The sequence below is a fragment of the Heptranchias perlo genome, chromosome 9 (assembly GCF_035084215.1).
Source record: "Heptranchias perlo isolate sHepPer1 chromosome 9, sHepPer1.hap1, whole genome shotgun sequence".
Classification (NCBI taxonomy): Eukaryota; Metazoa; Chordata; class Chondrichthyes; order Hexanchiformes; family Hexanchidae; genus Heptranchias; species Heptranchias perlo.
In genome coordinates this window covers 7,088,122-7,109,639 of record NC_090333.1, presented here as the reverse complement: position 1 = coordinate 7,109,639, position 21,518 = coordinate 7,088,122, and the positions used below count along the sequence as shown (strand labels likewise).

At 45.7% G+C, this 21,518-nt stretch overlaps 1 protein-coding gene across 1 annotated transcript in view; it reads left to right on the top strand.

The window, feature by feature from the left end:
- The first annotated feature begins 2,219 nt into the window (after positions 1–2,219).
- The window catches only part of LOC137325630 (di-N-acetylchitobiase-like), a 43,134-nt gene continuing 23,835 nt past the window's right edge, over positions 2,220–21,518 (top strand). Inside the window, exons 1-5 of the mRNA XM_067990895.1 lie at positions 2,220–2,426; positions 8,477–8,617; positions 13,429–13,571; positions 19,203–19,216; positions 20,454–20,644. Of these exons, the coding sequence (XP_067846996.1) occupies positions 2,220–2,426; positions 8,477–8,617; positions 13,429–13,571; positions 19,203–19,216; positions 20,454–20,644 (696 nt within the window). The remainder of the gene's footprint in view (positions 2,427–8,476; positions 8,618–13,428; positions 13,572–19,202; positions 19,217–20,453; positions 20,645–21,518) is intronic.

Genomic DNA, 21,518 nt, shown 5'->3' with positions numbered 1-21,518 from the left:
GCTGGGTCAAAATCCTGGAACTCCCGACCTAACACCACTGTGGGAGAAACTTCACCCCTCGGACTGCAGCGGTTAAAGAAGGTGGCTCACCACCACCTTCTCAAGGGCAATTAGGGATGGGCAATAAATGCTGGCTTTGCCAGCGATGCCCACATCCCATGAACGAATAAAAAAAAAGCCAATTCTGGATCCAACTTGCCACTGTCCCTTGGATCCCATGGGCTTTTACTTTTCTGACCAGTTTGCCATGTGAGATCTTGTCAAAAGCCTTGATAAAATCCATGTAGACGATATCAAACATGCTACCCTCATAGACCCTCCTTGTTACCTCCTCAAAAAATTCGATCAAGTTGGTCTGACACGACCTTCCCTGAACAAATCCATGCTGACTGTCCTCGATTAATCCGTGCCTTTCTAAATGAGGTTAGGCTGACTGGCCTGTAATTACTCGGTCTATCCCTTTCTCCCGTTTTAAACAATGTTACAACGTTAGCAGTCCTCCAATCCTCCAGCACCAGGCCTGGAACCAGACAGGATTGGAAAATGATGGTCAGAGTCTCCGCTATTTCCTCCCTTGCTTCACGTAACAGCCTGGGATACATTTCATGCTGGCCTTGTGATTTATCTACTTTCAAGGATGCTAAACCCCTTAATATTTCCTCTCTCACTATGCTTATCCCGTCCAATATTTCACACTCCTCCTCAACTACAATGTCTGCATCGTCCCCCTCTTTTGTGAAGACAGACGCAAAGCATTCAGGAAGAGCCATGGCAGATGTCTTTGAGCCTCTCTCCTTGCATTTCTTTCAAGTCAATGCCAAAGTAAACAACTGTCCACTTTGACTGTGGAAAGTTTTCTGAACAAACATTTTTTTAAAAGCACAGCATAATAGACAGTCATCACCTGCTGACACATCACTGCAATCTGTGAGTCTGAGTTTTTTCCTCCATACATCACTCAATGTACAGATCTGTCCAGATACTTTTGAGGTTACAATCATAACAATGGTATTGAAATGCAGAGGGGAAAATCATCACTTTTAAAAATATCTCCATTTTCTATCGTGGTTCTGTCATTAATCCCATATTTTTCTATTTACAGATTTCACCGTGCCTGACGTTACGATCTTCAATAAGAATTCTGTGGACCTCAGTCGCTCAGTAGATTCCCAGAGTGATTGTTTGTGCAGGTGTACTGAAGCAGAAAGACACACGGCTACCTTGTCTTGAAGGAGGATGCAGAGTGTACACATTAACTTGATATTCATTTGTGAATTTAGAATAATGTGAAAATTCTGAACTACAGTGTTCATAACAAGATGGACTAACTGTCCAGGAAATTCAACATTCTGAAATGTTCTTTCAAATCGGCCAACAAGTTTTTATTTCTTAGCAACAAATTGTTTGTGAATCATTTATGTCGATAGGAATAAACAATTACTGAAAGTATTCTGTCAGCAACTGAATATGACCCCGGATCTTTTTCTAGTTTCTCCCTTGTCTTCCCTCAAGCCCTTTCTGAGCCCATCTTGTCAACGAGACCTACCTCCTGCTCCATTTACCCCTAAACTGCTGACCACCCAATTTTCCTTCATGGCCCCCATGCTAGCTGACATTGGAAATGGTTCCCTCTCCTCAGGTTACTGCCCCCACCCCGCTCCCTATCAAAACCAACATCATCACTCCTCCTTCTCAAAAACTCACCCTCGACCCCTCCGTCCTTGCAAACTACCACCCCATCTCCAACCCCTGTTTGATCTCCAAACTCCTTGAGCGTGTTGTTGCCTCTCAAATCTCAATTCACCTTTCACGCAACTCCATGGTTTAATCCCTTCAATCAGGTTTCCACTCCTGCCACAGCACAGAATCTGCTCTAATCAAAGTCACAAATAACACATAAATGCCGTGGCTACAAGAGCAGGTCAGATGGTGGGTAATTCAATTGAGGGATCTGTGTATTCTACTTTTTAAACTCTAGAAATGACCAGATGGTCCAAAATAGGCTTTTTCTCTCCTGTACATTCCTGTGTTTCTACAAGTAGAATCCCACAAAGGTTGAATCCCTGTGTCCTGCCTCTGTACCATAATTGGTGAGCTTCATACAGTCTGTTGTGTCAGTGTGAGTAGAGCACTGTTCTTTATTGGTGGTTGTCATGGAACTTTCTGGGAGTCCTGCAGGGAAAGGAGAGGGTGGATCCGATCGGGTAGTCCCTGACCAGATGGTCGATACCATTTGGCAGAACCCCTTGTCACCAGAACTGACCAACATGCACCAAGATGTAGCCTGGATGGTGGTGAGAAGGGGCCTCCGAGTGCGGTCCTTCCAACACGCACGAAATCTCCGTGCCACCGCGAGCTGCCCTCGAGGATGCAGCGGGGACAAGACCGTCGTCAACCTCCTGATGGACTGCCCCTTCGCGCAGAAGGTATGGAGAGAGATGCGTTGGTATCTGTCTCGATTCATCCCCAACAGCTGGGTAATACAGGACGCTGTGCTCTATGGCCTGTTCCCAGGGACACACACCGAGACAGATATCAACTGCTGCTGGAAAACGAGCAACTCGGTGAAGGAGGCCCTTTGGTTGGCCCGAAATCTGTTGGTCTTCCAGCTGAAGGAGCTGTCCACGACCGAGTGTTTCTGACAGGCACATTCCAAGGTCCAGGAGTAGATGCTGCGGGATGCACTGAAGCAAGTGCAGCCCAAGCAAAGGCTCTATGGGGAAAGGCCACCGAGTAAGGCCATCCCACTTTGTATTGTACAAAATGTATTCGATGATATGTACTGTGTTTTGAATTGTAATAATGAGATCATAGTGTGTACGATCTGCATTGTATTGGTTCGAACTACATTGATTGAAATTGTGTCTTTTTACGTTGAACTGTGTGTATCTTTAAATATGATGAAATAAAGTGTATTTTGAAATAGAAAAAAAATTATCGAGTTTCTTAAAGTCTGTTGTGTCAGTGTGAGTGGAGCACTGTTCTTTATTGGTTTGATGGTTGATGAGGTCACTAAGGGAGTGAAGCTCTTCTCTGCTGCCGTCATTGGAGTTTTTCACAAACATTTCATTCATTATGCTCGATACAAAATTTCCCCGTAAACTGTGGATTCAGTATCTGTTGCCATTTTGTAACAATGTGAACCACTTTCAGTTGCATATCAACAAGGTTTTACATAGAATTACACACATAGAATGGACAGCACCAAAACAGGCCATTCGGCCCAAATGATCGATGCCTCCTCCCACCCCTCTTCATCTAACCCTATCAGTACATCCTTCTAGCGCTTTCCCCCATGCGTTTATCCAGCTTCCCATTAAATGCATCTATGCTATTTGAACATAAGAACATAAGAAATAGGAGCAGGACGAGGCCATACAGCCCCTCGATCCTGCTCCACCATTCAATAAGATCATGGCTGATCTTCGACCTCAACTGCACTTTCCGGCCCGATCCCCATATCCCTTGATTCCCCTCGATTCAAAAATCTATCCATCTCAGCCTTGAATGTACTCAACGACTGAGCATCCACAGTCCTCTGGGGTAGAGAATTCCAAAGATTCACAACCCTCGGAGCGAAGAAATTGCTCCTCATCTCGGTCCTTAATGGCTGACCCCTTATCCCGATATTGTGCCCTCAAGCTCTTGACTCGTCAGCCAGGGGAAGCAGCCTCTTAGCATCTACCTTGTCAAGCCCTCTCTGCATCTTATATGTTTCAATGAGATCATCTCTCATTCCTCTAAACTCCAGAGAGTATAGGCCCATTGTACTCAATCTCTCATAAGAACATAAGAACATAAGAAATTGGAGCAGGAGTAGGCCAATCGGCCCCTCGAGCCTGCTCCGCCATTCAATAAGATCATGGCTGATCTGATCCCAACCACAAATCTAAAGAACACAAGAAGTCGGAGCAGGACCCGGCCACATAGCCCCTGGGCCCTCTCCGCCACCCACAGGGTATTGACCAACCCTCATCATTGGACAACCCTCTCATCCCAGGGATCAATCTAGTGAACCTTCGCTGCACCGTCCCCAGGGGTCAAGTATATCCTTCCTCAGGTAAGGAGGCCAAAACTGCACACAGTATTCCAGGTGTGGTCTCCATAAGCCCCTGTACAATTTGTAGGGGGTGGTGGTGTGTGTCAGCTTCGCCTCTGACTTCTGAGTGGTTTGAATCGCTCCCACTCCCTGGGTTCTCAACCTTGGACTTAGTTGTGACAAAGTGCAGCAGACAACTGGTTTTGGTGCAAGAAACTTTGACCTTTATTCAAGAGAGAAAATACAACACAACAATCTTAACACTCTAATAAAATGGGGAACACTTCGGTACACACGAGGGAAATTACAGTGGAATGATACCTCACCCCTCCAAATCCCACTATATTAGCTAAGTTGGACTCTAAAGGGCCAGAGTTAATGGTTGGTGGCAATATTCGGTTGGTTGTTTCGTAAGGCCCTTGTTGCCGCAAGGTGTCTGATGGTCACTGGGGCTGTTGCTCTGGTTTCTTCCTGTGTGTCAGCCTGCTTCTGGAGCTACTGACCTTCCCTGTTGAACTGCTTTCCTGTTGCCCCCTCGCCTTGTTGTTCGCTGAAGCTGCTCTTCCTTCCAGAGACAGCCAGAACAAGACAAGCAGCACACAAGCGCCAGCAAGAACCAGAGAGAGAGCGAGAGAGGTTTTGAGTTTCCACTTCTATATCCCTCTCTTACAACGGTCTTCGTCACTTTAAAAAAAACACTTCATGCCTGTTTAAACAGTTCTTACAACGTCCTTAAGAATCTTTGATGGCTTTTTGATGGTCCCTCATCATGTTGCAATTGCTTCTCCCGATGGGTCATTGTTAATTCCAATTTTTCGAGCTTGTCACTCAAGGCTTCCTTTTGTATCCAACGTCCAAGGTGTTGATCGGTTTTGCTTTCAAACAAAGATGTGGTCCCATCATGTCTGGAGCAGTTGTCTCTTTCAATGGCAGTGAGTGTTGACCACCTGCTGTAGGGTTTGCATTAAAACAGAGACATGTCTGAAGCAGTAATTCTCCCACATTCCACAGTGTGTATTGTGGATTCGTCTGGTGACCTCTCACCTATCCTTCCATCTTAGGATTTCAGTCATTGGTCAAAGTTTTCCATACTCAGGGAAAAGGTAAATTCCAAAGTCCTTTTCTTTAGGGTTTTTCTCCGAGTTTTGGGAGATCTGTGAATTTTGAGAATCTTACAATTGTAGCAAGACTTCCTTACTCTTGGACTCCAACCCCCTTGCAACAAAGGCCAACAGACCATTTGCCTTCCTAATTGCTTTCTGTACCTGCATGTTGACTTCCTGTGTTTTGTGTACCAGGACACCCAATTATCTCTGAAAACCAACATTTTATAGTTTCTCTCCATTTCAAAAATATTCTGTTTTTCTATTCTTCTGATCAAAGTGAATAACCTCACATTTCTCCACATTATAATCCATCTGCCACCTTCTTGCCCACTCACTTAACCTCTCTCTATCCCTTTTTGTGCCCTCCTCACAGCTTACTTTGCCCCAACTATTCCTTGTAGGAGCAAATTCCACAGAAGTAACAGATGTCAGGGCAGCAATCTGACTCCCAACGGTACTAAAATCAAGCAAAGCAATGACCCTCCGTTCCCCTCTCCCTCTGTCCAGGAGTCTGTCCTGCACCAGCTTAAGTTCGTACCAGTAAAGTGAGACCCTCTCCGTTCCCCTGTCCCTCAGTCCAGGAATCTGTTCCGCACCAGCTTGAGTTTGTACCGGCTGCTATCATTTCCACCTGATGCAAAACAGCATTTTAAAACATCCGAGATCTTTTTAAACTTTCTGTGGAATCTTTTTAATTTTAGGAGGAAGCAAACACTCCCATTCATTCCCTCCCTATCATTAAAAATTAACTGGGAGAAAGTGGAGCTCTGCACCAGCATCCATCCAGACATGCACAGTACTCCTTTACAGCTGATATCAGTATAACTTTGGTCTGGCGACTCTGTACCGCACTCGGCAGAGACTGGTAGCTGCAGCATATCTGCAGTCTTAGTGATGAAAGGTAAAGTAAAAGGCAAATTTGCCACTGATATCAGGGAGTTCAAAGAGTGATCAACAGATGGAATAAATTCCCAGATCCGGAAGATGGGACGAAAATCCGAGGAATCATTTAAATAGCAACTGAATGCAACAATGGGGTGGAGATTTGGGAGTTTTCTGGATGGGCCGAGTGGCCTCCCTCATCTGTAATTATTTTGTGTGTACATTAAATTTGATAACATTGTACGACTGCGTCACATTTGTCTTGAATTCCTCTGAGCATCAGTCAACTGTGATATTAACCCACTTATTTTGTGCCTGAGTTAAAATAGAGCGAAATACCTTCAAGAAAGAACTTGCATTTATATAGCACCTTTCATGCCCTCAGGACATCTCAAGTCAATTTGCAGCCAATGAATAACTTTTTGAAGTGGAGTCACTGTCTTTTTGTCGGCAAAATGCAGCCACCTATTTTGTTCACCGCCGAGGTCCAACAAACAGCAAATGAGATAAATAACCAGTTATAAATGAGTCCTGGTCAAATTCTATCCCTCAACCAACACCGAAACAAAAACCAGATTATCTGGTCATTTATTTTATTGCTGTTTGCGTGAGCTGACCGTGTGCAAATTGGCTGTCGCTTTTCCAACCTTCACATCAGTGATTAAGCTTCATGAGCACTTCATTGGCTGTGAACAACAATAACAACTTGCATTGAAATAGCGCCTTTAATGTAGTAAAACGACCCAGGATGCTTCACAAGAGCGATTATCAAACAAAATTTGACATTGAGCCACATAAGGAGATATTAGGACAGGTAACTAAAAGCTCGGTCAAAGACGTCGTTTTTTTTTATTCGTTCATTCGATGTGGGCATCGCTGGCAAGGTCAGCATTTATTGCCCATCCCTAATTGCCCTTGAGAAGGTGGTGGTGAGCCGCCTTCTTGAACCTCTGCAGTCCGTGTGGTGACGGTTCTCCCACAGTGCTGTTAGGTGGGGAGTTCCATGATTTTGACCCAGCGACGATGAAGTCATGGTGATATATTTCCAAGTCGGGATGGTGTGTGACTTGAAGGGGAACGTGCAGGTGGTGTTGTTCCCATGTGCCTGATGCCCTTTTCCTTCCAGATGGTAGAGTTCGGGGGTTTGGGAGGTGCTGTCGAAGAAGCCTTGGTGAGTTGCTGCAGTGCATCCAGCAGATGGTGCACACTGCAGCCACAGTGATGAAGGGAGTGAATGTTTAGGGTGGTGGATGGGGTGGCAATCAAACGGGTTGCTTTGTCCAGGATGGTGTCGAGCTTCTTGAGTGTTGTTGGAGCTACACTCATCCAGGCAAGTGGAGATTATTCCATCACACTCCTGACTCGTGTCTTGTAGATGGTGGAAAGGCTTTGGGGAGTCAGAAGGTGAGTCACTCGCTGGAGTGTCTTCAAGGAGGAGAGAGAGGTAGAGAGGCAAAAAGGCTGAGGGAAGGAATTCCACAGCTTCAGGCCGAGGCAGCTGAAGGCATGGCCGCCAGTGGTGGAGCGATTAAAATCGGGGATGCGCAAGAGTCCAGAATTGGAGGAACTCAGAGTTATCGGAGGGTTGTACAGCTGGAGGCAGTTACAGAGATAGGGAGGGGAGAGGCCATGGTGGGATTTGAAACAAGGATGATTGTAAAGGTAGGAAACGCGGCAGCCAATTTGCGCACAGTAAGCTCCCGCAAACAGCAATAAAATAAATGACCAAATAATCTGTTTACATTTCGTTGTTGGTTGAGAGATAGATTTTAAATTCGAGGTGTTGGTGGACTGGGAGCCAATGTAGGTCAGCGAGCACAGGTGTGATTGGTGAATGGAACTTGGTGTGAGTTAGGATACGGGCAGCAGAGTTCTGGATGAGCTCAAGGTTTTGGAGGGTGGAAGATGAGAGGCCGGTGGGGGAGCATTGGAATAGTCAAGTCTTGAGGTATCAAAGGCATGGATGAGGATTTCAGCAGCAGATGAGCTGAGGCAGGGTCGGAGAAGGCAATGTTATGGAGGTAGATGTAGGCAGTCTTGGTGATGGAGAGGATTTGTGGTCAGAAGCTCATATCAGTGTCAAATAGGACTCCAAGTTTGCAAACGGTCTGGTTCAGCCTCAAACTGTGGTCATGGAGAGGGATGAAGCACTTTGAGACATTCTGAGGTCATGAAAGGCGGTATACAAATGCAAGTTCTTTCTTTTTCCTTTATCAGTTTCTCTGTTTGCTGTTGGCCAAGATTTGGAGGAAGGGGGAGAAGAGAACGTCCCTTTAAAAGTTGCATTTCAGAGTATGACGATTGTTTCAAAATGTCACTGTTGCCACATCCACCAACACACAGAGAGAGAGAGAGAGACTCAGGAGGTGTCATCATCAGTCACATCCGGGTGGATATAAATGAATGATCTTGCTGGGTCTGGTGGATCTTCATATTGGTCGGAGCTCAGGCGGAGAGGATGCGCTGGAGTTTGGAATTGGCGCAGGCCCTGGTCGTGCTCGTGCTGTGGGTCTGCTGCGGCTCCGGGACTGGCTGTCCATGTTCGGATCGGGCTCTGTGCGAACCCGTGACCGTGGAGCATGAGTTCCAGGTGGGTGTTCGGGGGCCGGGGGTGGGTGTTTGGGGGCCGGGGGTGGGGGCCCCCTGCTCATGGGCTTGTTTACCACGGTGGGTGGGTGTTTGTTGAAATATTGGAGCCAAAGGCGCCTGGGGAGTGAGGTGAATTTAAAGGTCACGGATTGGGCTGAGTTGGGTTGGGGGACACGGGCTGGGCTGAGTTGGGTTGAGGGGCACAGCCTTTGTTGGAATTGGGGCACGGGCTGGGCTGGGGGCCGGCGGTGGAACAGAGAGCTCCAGCCTGGAGCATGGGTGAGAGATGGGCTGCAGAGGGGTCGTTGATATGGTCCAAATGTCAGGAACAGTCTGAGGGGTGTGGGTCAGGGTGAGGGACATGTGGAGCTATTGGGATGGGGGTAGTGGGGGGGGGAATGTCCGATTATTGTTGAAATGCAAAGTGTGTCATATTATAATCCGTATGTTAAAGTGTTAATATTGGTATAGTTACAGTTTGTATAAAATAGGACCAACCGTAGTATTGAGCAGTGCAAAGATATTGTAACAAGTGCAGCATCCATAAAATGTGTTTCTTAAAATATTTCTCCAATGTGCAGAGTCTGAAATGATGTGTGATCTAACTCCTGCAGTGTGTCTGTCTAATACCATGGTTGAGGTCACCAGTTTGTGGTTTTCACAGAATATTGATCCCCAAAACACCAGTTAAAAATCCTGGAATCTCATGTCATAAAAATGACATTTGACTTTTTCACTTATTGTTAAACTGGGACCTTGGCCACGATTAAATTGAATACAACGTAACAGATCTTTAAAAAATACATTGGTTGCAAAATGACTCTGTAACTGCTGACTGTATTGATGAGGTCAGTATTTACTTCAGAGCAATGTTACTAAGTGGGCAGTGTGGCAGCAACAAGAGCACCACCAATATAACCTGCAGGCTCGATGTGTTCATTCTGCTTTTAACCCACTTCCCCCACCTTCCCACTCACAAAACATTCTTCTGACAGATGGGTGGGATAAAAGTTTCCTCTGTCTGTTGGTTCCAAGAATGAATAAACATGAATTTATGTCGCACCTCATGTCCTCAGGATGTCCCAAAGAACTTCACATGAAATGAATTACTTTTTGAAGTGTTGTCGGCAAACTCAGCGGCAATTTTTAAAAATTTGTTCATGGGATGTGGGCATCGCTGGCAAGGCCAGCATTTATTGCCCATCCCGAATTGCCCTTGAGAAGGTGGTGGTGAGCTGCCTTCTTGAACCGCTGCCGTCCGTGTGGTGAAGGTTCTCCCACAGTGCTGTAAGGTAAGGAGTTCCATGATTTTGACCCAGCGACGATGAAGGAATGGCGATATATTTCCAAGTTGGGATGGTGTGTGACATGGAAGGGAACATGCATGTGGTGTTGTTCCCATGTGACTGCTGCCCTTGTCCTTCCAGGTGGTAGAGGTCGTGGGTTTGGGAAGTGCTGTCGAAGAAGCCTTGGAGAGTTGCGACAATGCATCCCGTGGATGGGACACACTGTGTGCCGGTGGGGAAGGGAGTGAATGTTTAGGGTGATGGATGGGGTACCAATGAAGCGGGCTGCTTTGTCCTGGATGGTGTGGAGTTCTTGAGTGTTGTTGGAGCTGCACTCATCCAGGCAAGTGGAGAGTATTCCATCAAACTCCTGACTCGTGCCTGGTAGATGGTGGAAAGGCTTTGGGGAGTCAGGAGGTGAGTCACTTGCCACAGAATACCCAGCCTCTGACTTGCTCTTGCAGCCACAGAAATTATGTCGCTGGTCCAGTTAAGTTTCTGGTCAATGGTGACCCCCAGGATGTTGATGGTGGTGGATTCGGCGATGGTAATGCAGTTGAATATCAAGGGGAGGTGGTTAGACACTCTCTTGTTGGAGATGGTCATTGCCTGGCACTTACCTGGCACAAATATTACTTGCCACTTATGATTCCAAACCCGGATGTTGTCCAGGTCTTGCTGCATGCGGGCACGGACTGCTTCATTATCTGAAGGGTTGCGAATGGAACTGAACACTGTGCAATCATCAGTGAACATCCCCATTTCTGACATTATGATGCAGGGAAGGTCATTGATGAAGCAGCTGAAGATGGCTGGGCCTTGGACACTGCCCTGAGGAACTCCTGCAGCAATGTCTTGGGGCTGAGATGATTGGCCTCCAACAACCACTGCAACCTTCCTTTGTGCTAGGTGTGACTCCAGCCACTGGATAGTTTTCCCCCTGATTCCCATTGACTTCAAATTTACTCGGGATCCTTGGTGCCACACTCGGTCAAATGCTGCCTTGATGTCAAGGGCAGTCACTCTCACCTCACCTCTGGAATTCAGCTCTTTTGTCCATGTTTGGACCAAGGCTGTAATGAGGTCTGGAGCTGAGTAGTCCTGGCGGGAACCAAACTGAGCATCGGTGAGCAAGTTTTGATGAGTAATGTCGTTTGAGAGCATTGTCGACGACACCTTCCATCACTTTGCGAATGATTGAGAGCAGACTGATGGGGCAGTAATTGGCCGGATTGGATTTGTCCTGCTTTTTATGGACAGGACATACCTGAGCAATTTTCCACATTGTTGGATAGTTGCCAGGGTTGCAGCTGTACTGGAACAGTTTGGCTGGATGTTGTCGGGGTCCATAACCTTTGATGCATCCAATGCACTCAGCTGTTTCTTGATATCACTTGGAGTGAATCGAATTAGCTGAAGACTGACTTCTGTGATGGTGGGGATGTCAGGAGGAGGCCGAGATGGATCATCTACTCGGCACTTCTGGCTGAAGATGGTTGCAAACGCTTCATGTCTTGTCTTTTGCACTCACGTGCTGGTCTCTGCCATTATTGAGGATGGGGATGTTTACAGAGCCTCCTCCTCCCGTTAGTTGTTTAATTGTCCACCACCATTCACGACTGGATGTGGCAAGACTGCAGAGCTTTGATCTGATCCGTTGGTTGTTGTGGAATCACTTAGCTCTGTGTATAGCATGTTGCTTCTGCTGTTTAGCATACATGTAGTCCTGTGTTGTAGCTTCACCCGGTTGGCACCTCATTATTAGGTACGCCTGGTGCTGCTCCTGACAAGCTCTTCTGCACTCCTCAATGAACCAGGGTTGATCCCCTGGCTTGTTGGTAATTGTAGAGAGTGGAATATGCCGGGCTATGAGGTTACAGATTGTGCTGGAATACAATTCTGTTGATATGTGCAGAGCCATGTCCCACAAACAGCAAGTTGCATGAATGAACAGTTAATGTGTTTCTGCTGATGTTGGTTGAGAGAAAAGTGTTGGCCAGGACACCAAGAGAACTCCCTGCTCTTCAATATTGCCAGCAGTCTATTAGATCCACTTTAACATCTCATCCAAAATACAACCCCTCCAACAATGCAGCACTCTCTCATTACTGCACAAAAGTGCCAGCTGAGATGATGCATGTTTGATCGTCTCAGTCCAAAGCAAAGGGCCCAAATCACAAAACTGTGATGAACTAAACTGCAGCACTAAATAGGCAGTCTCATTTGAGAACACAGGATGGTTGGTGTGGGAAATGGAAAAATGTCACACTGGTGCAGTGTGGGCTGTTTCTCTTTATAGGGAACTATATTCTGATCTAGTCTTGCTGGTCTCATGGTAGAAATGCTTGATTTGACACCAGGTACCTTGAATGGAAAATTTTTTAAACTGTAACTCCAAAGTCCCTTGTAAAATGAATTTATTGAGTTTAAGTTGTCCTTTTGAAGTGTATTGAGCACCAACACTTGGAATGGAGTATTGGGATGTGAGCTCCTTTTCCTCATGTTGTTCAGTTCCTCTCACCTGCACTATTGTCGAGATGGAAGTTCTGAGAGGTTGTTCCTCTTTAGCATATTCTTTTTTTCTGGTGGCTGCGTTTAGATCGACAATGGTGGCCACCTGAGAATCAGTTCACCAGCCATTCCATACCCTACAACCTGGGGAAATGATAATGGGCCAAATTTTGCTCTAACAGGGCATCTAACGGTGCTTGCCGTTACTTGGACCTGCCCTTGCACGTTTTTGAGTGGCAAGTTGCTGAAAGTGTGAACTGATAACGGGGCAGTGAGTGAAACAGGGCATTTGGGAGCTGAGTGAACAGGGCAAGAAACAGGGTATCTCCTTAACCAATGAGATTGAAGGTAGTGAAATTAACAGCGCAAGGATTGAGAAGGAAGTGTAAATTAGAGTGGGCGAATTCAATGTCAAATCAGGTACAGAAAGAGAAATAAAGAGAGGAAAAGAAAGATTGGATTAAAAGAGGGGAAAAAAAGCGAGTGAAAGGGGAAGAAAAAAAAGTTTTAATTTTAAAATTGCCATTTTTAAAAGCTCCAACAACAATTAAATCCTGAAGGAATGAGACTCCACTCTTGTAATAGTTAATTTTCAGTGCCAGAGATCTTGATTGCCGATAATGAACACATTCACCGTCGTTAAAAAGGTACTTAGACTGGAGTGGAAAAGACGTAACTTTCCATGGCGAGTTCAGTTTGAATCTCCTGCGCAAATACATGAACTTTACGTCGTTCAATGCATTTTAAGGTTGAGCAAGATAGCTGGATGCTGTTTTCGTGAAGCTAACAGCGGAGCAGCCCAACTCGGTCAGCAACTTGTGGATGTTTGAGTTTAACTGCGTATCTGCCCCTCGCCTGAAGTTGCTGTACCATTTACACATAAATAAAACGAGCCCCATTCGCCTCACCGTTATTTTGTCAACAAAATCTGGGCCATTGATTGTGAAAATATATATTTTTAAATGGCAGTTTTCTGCCCTTCATTACTGCAATTGACTGCTTTATTTTGTACTAGGTCTTTGTCTTTGATGTTGGAGGAAAGGATTGGAAGTATTATGACTGGTCTGAGGTTACGACTATTGCAGCCTTTGGACCTTACGATCCTGAGCTTTTGTGTTATGCTCATGCGAATCAAGTTCGAGTTGTCCTGAGAGGTAAGTAATTTTATCACAGAAAAAACAAATGTCCTTCTGTCTTCCAATGCAAGCTGTATTATTGAGAACCACATAAAAGGACATTCAGTGCACAGCCTTGAATTGCGACCTTACAGTGCTGAAATTCCTCTACAGCTCCTGCACAACTCGAGCTAATAATTCCACATTCCATCTATAATATATTAAAATCTTACATCCACACGCACACCTCCTGTCTACAAAACCTTACTTTCTGTAGTCAAGTTTTTCACACTTTTGTTGCAACTTTTTCCATTTATAAATTCCTCTGTCCACATTTATAATGGGAACTGTCTCCGTAAACTTGATGCACTGTAATTACATCCTCCCCACCAGTGGTGGCACTGTAGCACCTCTGTTTTGCATCTTTCAGCTCAAATTGCTATTAAAATAAAAATTACAATTGATCAAAGTATTATATTAAAAATTAGGACAAAATTTATGATTTCACAATGGGGACTGAGTTACATCTGAACACCCTGGTGGAATTATCCCCCACACTCCAATCCTGCTTCGTCTGAATACTACACAAGTCTGGACTCTCTTTGTCCATTGCCATGGGAGATTGACTGGTGATGTATTTTTATTCTACTTTTCACCTCCCAAACTTGCTGGGTTCGTGAGCACTGAGCGGGAGTCTTCTGATCTAGGAGTAGGGGAGGGGAAGAATTCTGAGGAGGGAGATTGTGGGATCCAGCAAGGACTCAGGAGATGGTCAGGGATTGCTGGGATCTGGCAGTATTGGGGAGATCGGGGAATGGAGGGTCTAACATGTCTTGTTGGGGAGGAGGGTGGTCTAATGGAATGCGACCCAAACTGTTATTGACATCTTTGGAAGCATCAGTCCCTCACCCCTCACATGTTCCTGCAAGTTAGGTGCCCGAACCACCGCTTCCCTCATCGTCGCCCTATTCCGATCTTCTGTACTTGCCTTGAGCATTTGAGCAGAAATGCTTGGTTAAGAAAGCCTTAAAAAGCGCAAACAAATCACTGGGGTTCATTTCTAGAGGAAAATAATTCACAGCAGAGAAGTTATGTTAATCTTGTACAGGTCCTTGGTTAGAAAACACTGAGAGGACTGTGCACAGTTCTGGACTCCATACTACAAAAAGATACAGAAGTATTGGAGAAAGTGCAAAAAGGATTTACAAGGATGATATCAGAACTGAGAGAGCATGATTATCAGGAAAGACTGAACAGGCTGGGGCTCTTTTCTCTAGAAAAGAGAAGGCTGAGAGGTGATCTGATAAAGGTATTTAAAATTATGAATGGTTTCGATCGGGCACGTGGAGTTCCTCAGGGCAGTGTCCTCGGCCCAACCATCTTCAGCTGCTTCATCAATGACCTTCCCTCCATCATAAGGTCAGAAATGGGGATGTTCACTGATGACTGCACAGTGTTTACTTCCATTCGCAACCCCTCAGATAATGAAGCAGTCCGAGCCTGCATGCAGCAAGACCTGGACAACATCCAGGCTTGGGCTCATAAGTGGCAAGTAACATTCGCGCCAGATAAGTGCCAGGCAATGACCATCTCCAACAAGAGAGAGTCTAACCACCTCCCCTTGACATTCAACGGCATTACCATCGCCGAATCCCCCACCATCAACATCCAGGGGGTCACCATTGACCAGAAACTTAACTGGACCAGCCATCTAAATACTGTGGCTACGAGAGCAGTTCAGAGGCTGGGTATTCTGCGACGAGTGACTCACCTCCTGATTCCCCAAAGCCTTTCCACCATCTACAAGGCACAAGTCAGGAGTGTGATGGAATACTCTCCACTTGCCTGGATGAGTGCAGCTCCAACAACACTCAAGAAGCTCGACACCATCCAAGATAAAGCAGCCCGCTTGATTGGCACCCCATCCACCACCCTAAACATTCACTCCCTTCACCACTGGCGCACTGTGGCTGCAGTGTGCACCATCCACAGGATGCACTGCAGCAACTCGCCAAGGCTTCTTCGACAGCACCTCCCAAACCCGCGACCTCTACCACCTAGAAGGACAAGGGCAGCAGGCGCATGGGAACAACACCACCTGCACGTTCCCCTCCAAGTCACACACCATCCCGACTTTCAAATATATCGCCGTTCCTTCATTGTCGCTGGGTCAAAATCCTGGAACTCCCTTCCTCACAGCACTGTGGGAGAACCGTCACCACACGGACTGCAGCGGTTCAAGAACGCGGCTCACCACCACCTTCTCGAGGGCAATTAGGGATGGGCAATAAATGCCGGCCTTGCCAGCGACGCCCACATCCCGTGAACGAATAAAAAAAAAAAAAATTGGCAAGATGTAACCAGTGCCACAGGAATCAGTGTCCTAGTACATGAATCACAAAGAGTTAGTATGCAGGTCCAGCAAGTGATAAGAAAGGCAAATGGAATATTGTCATTTATTGCAAGGGGAATGGAATATAAAAGTAGAGATGTTTTGCTACAGTTGTACAGGGCATTGGTGAGACCACATCTAGAATACTGTATGCAGTTGTGGTCTTCTTATTTAAGAAAGGACATAATTGCTTTGGAGGCAGTTCAGAGAAGGTTCACTCGACTGATTCCTCAGATGAGGGGGTTATCTTTTGAGGAAAGGTTGGATAAGTTGGGCCTGCATACACTGGAGTTTAGAAGAACGAGAGGTTATCTTATTGAAACATATGAGATCCTGAAGGGACGAGAAGGGGTAGATGATGAGAGGAGGTTTCCCTTTGTGGGAGATACTAGAACTCGGGGCCACCAGTTTAAAAATAACGGGTCTCCCATTTAAGACGGAGATGAGGAGGAATTTTTTCTCTCATAGGGTCATGAGTCTGTGGAACTCCCTTCCCAGAGAACGGTGGAGGCAGGGTCATTGAATATTTCTAAGGCTGAGTTAGACAGACTCCTGATTAACAAGGGAGTCAAAGGTTGTAGTCGGGAGACAGGTAAGTAGGGTTGAGGTCACAATCAGATCAATCATGACCTTACCAAATAGCAGAGCAGGCTCGAGGGGCTGAATGGCCTACTCCTACTCTCGTATGTTGATATGTTTGTAATTTTCCGCTTGTGGGCGAGTCGAAAACTAGAGGTAATCCAAAACTATAAGATAGTCACAAATAAATCCAATAGGGAATTCAGGAAAAACTTCTTTCGTCAGTGAGTGGTGAGAATGTGGAACTTGCTACCACATGGAGTGGCTGATGCAAATGGCATAGATGCATTTAAGGGGAGGCTGCAGAAGTGTATGAGGGAGAAGGATATGTCCAGGCTTTGGAGACAGGCTGAGGCCTTCAAATAAAAACTTCACTTGTCTTTAATGTCTTCACTTCAAGCAAAGACACTAAAAGACACAAATGAAAATTAGGTGAATAAATATAAACATGTTATTGTGAAATGTCATTTTTTGAATTTGTATTTTATTTTAGAAACTCTTATTTTATAAATTAAATATTGCAGTTACTGAGGAAAAACATGGTCCATGAAAAACAGTTTCAGCTGCAGGTTGAGAAATCTGTACCACACCATCACTTGGTGGCCGTAGTGTGGAACTGCATCACCACAGGCCACATTATGGGCAAAATCCTATTATAAAGGAGACAGGACGGGCGTCACTGGATGTGAACACAATTAAAATAGAAAAACAAAAGACACTGTTGACACAGAACTTTTGAATAAAAAGATGACAGGACACAATGTTTTTAATAACCTATAAATAGATAGGTGGAACTTTTATTCCCTGGCACAGCAGCAGTCTGCCACTGATGCCAGGATTTAGAATGAAGAATGCAGTTTAATGAAAGCTCGACCCAATTGTGTCCAGAGCCCAGCACACACGCTCCATTCTTCCGACTCTGGGCGACTGAGATTTCTCCTCTTCCACCATCAATGGCAGAACCTTCAGCTGTTACTGCCTTGAACTCCAGATTCTTCTTCTTCAACTTCTTTGTCTTGCTATTTCTCTTCCTATCTTCGAATGCCTCATCAAAACCTACCTGTTTGACTGTGCCTTTGGTCACTTCCCTCAAGTGTCAGCTTGGCTCAGTGGCAGCACTGTGTCTCTCCTCCTGGGTCAGAAGATTTTGGGTTTACTCCAGGACGTGACACATAAGTGCAGTCCTGAGGGAATGCTGCATTGCCAGAGGTGCTGTGTTTCAGATGAGACATTAAACAAAGGCTCCACCTGCCTGTTCAGGTGGATGTAAAAGACCCCATTGGCACAATTCAAAGAACAGGGAGTTCTCCTGGTGTCCTGGACAACATTCATCCCTCAACCTACATTACCAAAACAGATTAACTGGCCATTTATCTAATTTCCTATTTGTGGGACCTTGCTGGGCACAAATTAGCGACCACATCTGCTTACAAGACAACAGTGATTACGCTTCCAAAATAATTTATTGGCTATGAAGCATTTAAGGACATCCTGAGGATGTGAAAGGCACTATGTAAATGTAAATTCTAGCTAAATCTTCCTCTACTACTTCCTACTTGATGTTGGCAGTTCTGTCCTGTAAAGTGTCTTTGGACACAATGTTCTGTGAATGATGCTCTGTAAATGCTCTGTAAATCGACCTCCATCTGAACTTGCAGCACTCCGTTCTCTCAGTTCCAACTTTGACATTGTCATTAAACCTGCTGACAAGGGCGGCTCTATTGTAGTTTGGTGAACAGACCTCTACCTCGCAGAGGCTGAATGGCAACTCTCCAACACCTCCTCCTATCTCCCCCTGGACCATGACCCCACCGCTGAACATCAAGTCATACTTTCCCAGACTATGACTAACCTCATCTCCTCTGGGGATCTTCCCCCCATGGCCTCCAACCTCATAGTCCCCCAACTCTACACAACCCGCTTCTACCTACTCCCCAAGATCCACAAACTGGACTGCCCCGGTAGACCAATTGTTTCAGCCTGTTCTTGCCCCATGGAATTTATTTCTTCCTCTTCCAATGTCCTCCGTAACTTTAACAGTTTCCAGTTTCCCGGCCCTATCCATCTCCTTTTCACCCTGGACGTCCAGTCCCTCTGCACCTCCATCCCTCACCACGACGGCCTGCGGGCCCTCCGCTGCTTCCTTGAACGGAGACCCAATCAGTCCCCATCCACCACCACCCTCCTCAGCCTGGCTGAACTTGTTCTTATGTTGAACAACTTCTCCTTTGACTCCACTCACTTCCTCTAAATAAAAGGTGTTGCTATGGGAACCCATACGGGGGCGAGCTATGCCTGCCTTTTTGTCGGATATGTGGAATACTTTTGTTCCAGTCCCACTCAGGACCCCTCCCTCACCTCTTTTTCCGGTACATTGATGACTGTATCGGTGTTGTTTCCTGCTCCCGCCCTGAACTGGAATATTTGATCAACTTTGCTTCCAATTTCCAACCTCCTCCTGCCTTCACATGGTCCATCTCTTTCCCTTCCTCGACTTCTCTATCTCCATTTCTGGGGATAGGCTGTCAACCAACATCTATTTTAAGCCCACTGACTCCCACAGCTACCTTGATTACCTCTCACCACACTTCCTGTAAGAACTCTATTCATTCTCCTGGTTTCTCCGTCTCTGTTGCATCTGTTCTGACGATGCCACCTTCCACATCAGTGCTTCCGATAAGTCTTCCTTTTTCCTCAACCGAGGATTCCCCTCCACTGTAGTTAATGGCCCTCGACCATGTCCATCCCATTTCCCGTACTTCTGCCCTCACCCTTTCCCCTCCCTCCCAGAACCATGATAGGGTCCCCCTTGTCCTTACCTTGCACCCCTACTAGCCTCCACATTCAATGTATCATCCTCTGCCATTTCCACCACCTCCAGCGCGATCCCACCAACAAACGCATCTTCAACTCCCCCCTGTTTCAGCATTCTGAAGGGACCATTCCCTCTGCGACACCCTGGTCCCCTCTTCCATCATCCCCAAAACCCACTCCCCTTCGTTCAAAATCCTGAAGAGTTTAGATGAAGTAAATAAGCAGAAAATGTTGCCATTGGCAAAAGGGTCAAGAACCAGAGGACACAGATTTAAGATGATTGGCAAAAGAACCGAAGGCGACATGAGGAAAAGCTTTTTTACGCAGCGAGTAGTTATGATCTGGAATGCTCTGCCTGAAAGGATGGTGGAAGCAGATTCAATCATGGCTTTCAAAAAGGAATTGGATAAATACTTGAACGGAAACTTTTGCAGGGCTACGAGAAAAAAGCAGGGAAATAGGACGAACTGGATTGCTCTTTCAATGAGCCGGCAGAGGCTCGATGGGCTGAATGGCCTCCTTCTGTGCTGTAACCATTCTATGATTCCATGATTGTATAGTGTACTGTATTTGCTGCTCACAATGCAGTCTCCTCTACACTGGGGAGACCAAACGCATGTTGGGTGACCGCTTTGCTGAACACTTCCGCTCAGTCCGCAAACGTGACCCTGACCTTCCGGTCGCTTTCCTCTTTAATTCTCTGTCCCACTCCCACTCTGACCTCTCTGTCCTCGGCCTCTTACACTGTTCCAATGAAGTTGATAGAATGATAAGGGACAGGAGGAGGCCCTTCAGCCCATCGTGTCTTTACCTTTCCCATTCCCACCCTCCTTGACTTGCACCATCATCCCTTTTGTCATTTGATCTCTCTTGCCCTCCACCCATCACAGACCTTCCCTTTTGTTCTTTTGTCCCCTCCCCTTCCTTCCCCACCCCCCCTTTCTCTGCCTCTGCACTTGCTTAAAAACTGTTCAATCTCGAACTTCTTCCAGTTCTGAGGAAAGGTCATCGACCTGAAACATTAACTCTGTTTCTCTCTCCACAGATGTTGCCCGGATTGCTGAGTATTTTCAGCATTTTCTGTTTTTATTTCTGTATAAATGGACATTGTTTGTTCACCAGGAGTTCCAACATACAAAGACATTATGGACAGAAATCACCAAAGAAAATGGATCAATCACAGAGTCAACTCTGTAAAAAGACAATTTATGGATGGAATCAATTTGGACCTGAAGTTTTCTGCTGAAAATAATTCTGCCATCAAATTGTTGATAACTGACCTGGTTGCCGAAACCACGAAGAAATTCCACATTTTAATACCTGGGTCTCAGGTAAAGGAGCCGTTATTTATTAAATGGGGATAAGCAATTTAGTTTCTACTTAATTGTAAAGACCATTGATATTTTTCTGGATAAGTGAATTGAAATCCTGATTTTTAGCTGCTGTTTATCAGTGCATCATCTTGTTCCAAAGCTGCTTTAACCATTGCTGAGGTTAGAAATTTTAGATTGAATGGATATACAGATTGAATGGATATACAGCAAACTTGATGCTGCACCGCTTGTAGCCCAGAATGATACAAGTGACTTGAGGCCCGGCTTCCCGGACCAGCATTGTTCGAACTGTAATTTTCACATCGGTTCTTAGAATGTTACAGCACAGAAGGAGGCCATTCGGCCCATCATGCCTGTGCCAGCTCTTTGAAAGAGCGATCTAATTCGTCCCACTCCCCTGCTCTTTCTCCATTGACCTGCAATTTTTTCCCTTCAATTATTTATCCAATTCCCTTTTGAAAGTTACTATTGAATCTGCTTCCACCGCCCTTTCAGGCAGTGCATTCCAGATCATAACAATTCACTGTGTACGAGGACACCCAAGTCTCTCTGAACACCAACATTTAATAGTTTCTCACCATTTAAAAATATTCTGTTTTTCTATTCTTCCTACCAAAGTGAATAACCTTACATTTCCCCACACTGTACGCCACCTTGGATCACTATTATACTCTCTGGAGTTTAGAAGAGTGAGAGATGATCTCATTGAAACATATAAGATTATGAGGGGGCTTATGAGGTTGTTTCCCATGGCTGGAGAGTCTAGAACGAGGGGCATCGTCGCAGGATAAGGGGTCGGCCATTTCAGACTGAGATGAGTTGGAATTTTTTCATTCAGAGGGTTGTGAATCTTTGGAATTCTCTTCCCCAG